Genomic DNA, 6,103 nt, shown 5'->3' with positions numbered 1-6,103 from the left:
TACTCCTTGAATGTAACGCTTTAGAAAGGCAGTCTTTGCATCTTGATGCTCACACTGGGACTAGCAGAGTTGCAAAGTTCTATTGAGTTCAAAGGCTAGCTGTTTTGTGAAAAAACTTTTTTTTTACATAAAAATATGAGTTCACCATTGTTATCCTTGGAATCGCAGAGTGTATAATTAGTTTTAGGTATAGAAATACTGAAGCTATTTTTTCCTTATTATCCATTTCCAGTTTAGGAATACTGGAAGCAAAAGACACATGGTTAGAAAACAGATCTTCTTACAAATATTTCTACCATGGTGATATGCGGATAAAGACCTAAAAATAAGGTGTTATCTGTAAATAGTTAACTTGGATACTCTGCCAGATTGTTCATGGACCCTTTTCACAAAGAAGGAAGTCTTAAGTCATAAGGCAATGCCCCCAGTTGCCTCCCCTGCCTGTAGAGAGCAATCCTGAACTGCTTTCCACACACAGCCCTGCAAGGAGGGCCGCAGGAGCACCATCCCTCTAGACCAGCGGTTCCCAACCTGTGGATCGCAATGCCTTTGGGGTCGAGCGACCCTTTCACAGGGGTCGCCCGATTCATAAAAGTAGCAAATTTAGTGATGAAGTAGCAATGAAAATAATTTTATGGTTGGGGGGAGGGGGTCACCACAACATGAGGAACTGTATTAAAGGGTGATGGCATTAGGAAGGTTGAGAACCACGGCTCTATACAGGTGCACTTCTGAGTGATGTAAACAATTAATATGCCCAGCTGCTAACTGGCTGGTGGCTTGGGAAGTGATCAGCTTCCAAAAAAGCAACCACGGAAAACCTGGTGGAGCACAGTCGTCCTCTGCTGCGCACGGGCTGCCATGAGCTGGAGTCCCCTTGAGGGTGCACCGGCTTCCTTTCCTATGCTCTGCTGCTTCTAACTGCAGATGCAGCCCTCCTCACGGGGCTTCACGGGCAAGATCATCCGACGGCACAATTCCATTTTAAGAAGCCAAGGCATTGCTCCTTTGAAGAACTCCATCTCCAACTGACACAACCTGATGCCACCGGTCATACAAAATGGCAGAAAATTAGAAGACATTCTTTGTTGGCTGCCTTCTAAGGGGAGGAAAGTTCTTAATATCCGGTACTTGTGCACACTTGGGGGGAACGGTAGAGTTATAGATAAAATATTTCTGACTTTCTGCTTGAACAATATATTATGTATTCAAATCAGCCTGTTAGCAAAAAAGGCATATTCTTCCCTATTTCAACACTTCAGAGAATCAAAATTTGAAATCTACTTATAAAAATGACACCTTCAAAAATCCAGTCAATGTAAACCTTGAAGACCCATAACACTGACTCAAATAATTATAAGCAATTGATGTTTCTACTTTTATCATAGTAGTAGACTCATTCCTGAAATCTATTTAAAGATTCAGTACAAAAGACTAGGACACAAGTCAGGGTAAAAATCTTCGTAACAAACTGTTACACCAAATCTTAAAATGCTCAAGAACTAGAAGGCAAATCAACAGATGTTAATACTTCAGGCCAAAGGAAATCAAAGTACCATGGACTGAACCGCATCTTTAGGTTCTGATCTATCTCACCACCCACGAGAGTTAAAACACCCGTGTCTGATAGGAGACCCCTCGGCCCGGGGCTTTACACCGAGGGCACTGGGATCTGCTTGGCCACAGGGCTGTTGTACTCTGGCATTGGCTCACTGGCAGTGTGGTAATGCATGGCCATGTACGAATGGGCGAGCCCAAAGGTGCTGACTGGCTGTACGTTGTGTGGGATGCTCTCCTCCTGGGAGGGGCTGCTGTTGTAGACGCTGTAGTGCGGTTCAATCCGGGTGTGGATGGGGGTGGAACTGCTCTGACCGTAATGCTGATGTCCAGCCGAGACCCTGGGACTGCCCACACTTTCCTTGGAGCGACTTGGGCCACACGCCTGGTCCATGAATTTCTTCTGCGGCTTTGGAGACAACATGTACGCAGAGTTGGTTTCGTGATGGGAGGATTTATTTCTGTTGACTTCAAGGTTCCCTTTCCCCACGGCACGAAGGCGGGTCTTCTGTTTGCAGCACAAAAAGCCCAGGCCCGTGCACTGGAGGCACCAGCACACTTTCCGCCTCAGCCCTGCGCTGTTCCGAGAATACACGAAGGGGTTTAGTCCTGACTTGAAAAATATCAGGGTAAATCCAAGCAGTTCAAACTGGTACAGGAGGAAGCTCCCATCGCTGGACAGAACCACCTGCACCAAGGCGATCCCCAGAGGAAGACAGCACACCAGGGCGGACAGCACAATGATCACACAGGTGACCACCGCTTTGGAGTCCTTGGCAGTGGAGAGGTTGATGGCTGACACCAGCTGGAGCCTGCTGGCAGCGGGAGCTGGCAGCCGGTTGGGGCTCCTGGTGTAGCCATGGGTCTGAACATGCTGCAGTTTGTTGTAATTCTGGTTCCTGTACAGAGCTGGCATGGTGCGCTGGATGGGCTCGCCCCTTCCCTTCATGGGGGCCCCCATGAAAGGCTGTGGTCTGGAAGCATCCACAGTGATGACAGGGGGGCACTTTCTGACTTGCGCGTTCTTGCGCAGGGTCTGAGCGATCATGATGTAAGACACAGAGACCACAGCAACACAGAAGGCGAAGTCTACCACGTAGAGAGACAGAACGGCCCTCCCTTCTCCCGCAATCACACTGCACATGGGGAGGCAGAGGTGGGACTTGCTGGTTTTCAGGGTGGCCAGAGTGGCCAGGGCAAAGCTGGTGACCCACAGGAGCAGCGTGAGGAGCAAGGTGCAGGGAAAGGAGGCGGTGTGCGTGGGCTGCTTCCCCAGCACCATGCGGAGCCGGTGCAGGGCGATCACAGCCACTGTCTTGAGGGACATGATGATGAAGCCGGAGCTGGTGAGGTGGAAGGTGAAGCAGAAAGCATCCGGAAGACGACTGGCTGAGTTGAAGAACAGCACAAAGGTGAACATAGGGGCCGTCACACCACAAATGAAGAGGTCACAGAACGACAGGTTCAGGATCATGAAATCAAAGTTGGTTCTGAATTTCCTAAAAGCGGGATCAAAGAAGGACAGGAAGACGATGAAGTTGCCGTAAGAGCCCAGGCAGAAGATGACCACGAGCAGAAGCGTGCAGGTCACCAGGGTGGCTGTGTGGATGAGGTCCTGCAGGTCCCCCCGGAGAGAGGTGCTGTTCTCTCGCGGCGACTGCGGCACACGCAGTGAGGTGGCATTGGCAGCGTTCTGCAGGTGGTCGGTGGAGTTCATCTTTGAAGAGAATCGTCTCTTCCTTCTGCTCCCCCCAAAACACTCCGTGGGAAGGGAGTCAGGGTCTCAACTCACAGATGAGCAGTTGTGTGTCAACAGAGGCCCACGGCAGATAAACCTGCACACAGAACCACATCCAGAAACAGAGAGGAGTGAGTGAGGCATGACCTTTCAACAAAGCACCAGACTTCTCCAGCACCGACCCAGTGCTCAGAGAGGGCGTCTCCTGACGTGCTCAAACGCGGGAGATGCACACACCCCTCAGAGCACACCCACTCACTGCGTTGTGCGGCAAAGTCATGTTCAGCCTTGGGTACACATTGCCTGGATAGCACGGTAAAGAAGCCTCCCTCCCAGAGTCTTGGAGAGGGATATGCAGATGTTATCTTAGAACTACTCCCCTAACTGGGGCAGGGGTGGGACACAGGAACCCAACCTCCCCCCAAAATAAACCACAATCTAACCAAGCCAACACCTTCACCACATAATCACAGCCGATGGTGGTAAATTACAGTAGGGAACCCAATCCAAACGGAGGGGTGGGGTGGGAATGGAGGAAGAGTCTTGGTAGGTAGGGACTGTTGGGGGTATCCTGAGAGACAGGCCAGTCAGGGAGAACAGAGTAGGCTTTTGCACAAGCAAAAGTATGAAAGTATGGAGGCGGCAGGAGAACATGGCTGGTAACAGCTCATTTCCTAACTCCCACAAAGCACCGGCTCACGTCACCACTGTTAAAAGTCTCCTCCAATGACAGCTCTTGACAAAGTCCATACTTCCTTGGGAAACTGAGTAGTTAGTCTACATTTGAGAAGGAAAACTAAAAGTGAAGTGATATGTTAAGTGAGTTATTATCTGCGCACTCGCTTGTGTGTGTGTGTGAGAGAGAGAGAGAGAGAGAGAGATCTACCAGAAGAAATAGAATGCCTAACATCCTTCACTCCTTCCCTGTTTGCTGCAAGGTGCCGGACAGCGTCTGCAAAACCTAGATTATCTTCCTTCTCGTTCCTTGTTCCCTTCAGTTTCTGCAGTGTGTTTAACACACATTCACGGTCTGTCTACGGTTTCCCAAACCCCAGTGCCCTGCACTGAAAGCCCAGCAGCTCCCAGAAGTGCCTCCAGCCCGACTAGCTCCTTGGGGCTGAGCACAGTGCTCCTGTGAAAAGCTTTGCTTTAACCCAGCAGGTTCATGGTGACCAACACACCACAGGATACGCAGGGTGTATGCTCATATTCTCTAACCATGAGCTCCAGCTCTAGCAGGCTCCAGCCAGAGGCCACCAGACTGCAGGACGCGGGGCAGTGAAGGATTATGGGGGCTCCCTATGGTTCACACCAGTCCATCTCAGTGTGCATGGGCCAGCTCAACACCACATGCAGCAGTTACTGACCACTCGACACAGAATTCTCAGCCTCGGCTGGGTGGGCCAGTAAAAACCAAACCACCTGGGAGACACACAAAACTAACTTTGTTAAGGGAGCAAGTCACCTCCTCTCTCTCCATTCTTGGCCAGACAGTGCAGAGATCATGATAATGTTGTGAATTATAGAAATGAGACCAACTTTTGTACGTGCCTTATAAAAGTCTGTGAGAGAGAAAAATGCACATCCTGCCCTCTCACTTCTTAATAACTAGAAGTAAAAATGATAGTAGCCAAGAAAATCCTGTGGAACAATTCTATTGGTACATGGAATCAAACTTAATTCACTTTCATAGTTCTTCTAAGTAGCTCTTGCAATGTCTTCCTAATTGAAAGTTTCTGAACTCCTAGCTACTCAGACAGACACACACACACACACACACACACGGAACGAGGGGCATGGAAGAGAAAAACAACGACGGGGAAGGGACAAGAGAAGTACCAGTTTTGGCAGAGACACTTTAGGAGCCATCCTGGGCAAATTCCAGTTTTAGGGCAAAACTCACAAGATTTAAGAAAGAAGTCTGAGATCACAATTTGAAATTAACTGGTGAATGGCCAAACTATAAAACTCAGTTGGGAGAGGGGTATCTATTTGGTATTTTAAAATAATAAGTAAAAGTTACCAAAGTTATTTTCAATACAGGGTTGCAAGCTAATTTTTGGCTCTGGGACCACAGGCGGGTCCTAGGAGAGAGGATGAAACCACACAAGGCGAAGGCACCGGCCCTGGCTGGAAGGAACGTGAACCTGAGAGCCACAGACAGAAGGTTCCCGCGCACCTTTTTGGAACTGAGCAGGAGACATCCTTAAGTAAATAGTAACACATAAGTGCGAACCATTTCTCATTAAGATGCGTTTAGAGCCTGATAGCCTAATGAGCGGTTTTAAACATTTAGTAAATGTTAAAACATAATATAGACTTTTACCTATCAACTCAGAACTTAGCTTCCTCTCAGCCCCCATTTTTCTCTCTCATAAAATCCTAAATTCCAGAGTCGGACATTTTCAAAGCCAGAGGTCAGATAATTCTAATTATCCTCAGTCTTGACCCGGAAGCTAGGGGAGCTTGGGGAACCTGCCCAAGGTCACCAATACACCAGCCGGAATCCCGAAGCCGGTATCTGTCGTCCTCTCGGGCGACCAGAAGCCCGCCAGCTGCCGGTGTCAGGGGAGACGACCCCGCGCCCCTGCCGGGCCCTGTGCGAGAGGGAGCCCCCTCCGGGGCGCGGGGAACGGGACCGGGATGGCGAGCGGTCCGGCGAGGGCAGGGCCCAGCTGCAGGGGCCGAGGACGGCCTAGGCCGGCAGCGGGTTCTGAGGTGAGGACCCAGCGGGGGACCCAGAGACCCCGGCCGGCAAGGGCCGCCGGGAGCGCAGGTGCGGGGCGCTTCTCGGGGCCAGTCCGCGCA

General features: G+C 50.1%; 1 protein-coding gene across 1 annotated transcript; it reads right to left on the bottom strand.

The window, feature by feature from the left end:
• Positions 1-646: 646 nt before the first annotated feature.
• Positions 647-3,385, bottom strand: GPR75 (G protein-coupled receptor 75). Its single transcript, XM_004710220.2, has one exon. The coding sequence runs from the start codon at positions 3,272-3,274 to the stop codon at positions 1,652-1,654; it is 1,623 nt and encodes a 540-aa protein (XP_004710277.1). The 5' UTR covers positions 3,275-3,385; the 3' UTR covers positions 647-1,651.
• Between the last annotated feature and the right edge of the window lie 2,718 nt (positions 3,386-6,103).

This window comes from Echinops telfairi, unplaced genomic scaffold (genome assembly GCF_000313985.2).
Source record: "Echinops telfairi isolate 266 unplaced genomic scaffold, ASM31398v2 ScPeMD7_2573;HRSCAF=3158, whole genome shotgun sequence".
NCBI lineage: Eukaryota > Metazoa > Chordata > Mammalia > Afrosoricida > Tenrecidae > Echinops > Echinops telfairi.
This window is presented reverse-complemented; position numbering and strand designations above follow the sequence as displayed.

Bases quoted from the DNA above. Each gene is read 5' to 3' on its own strand.
- GPR75 (XM_004710220.2), bottom strand. From the start codon at position 3,274: ATGAACTCCACCGACCACCTGCAGAACGCTGCCAATGCCACCTCACTG.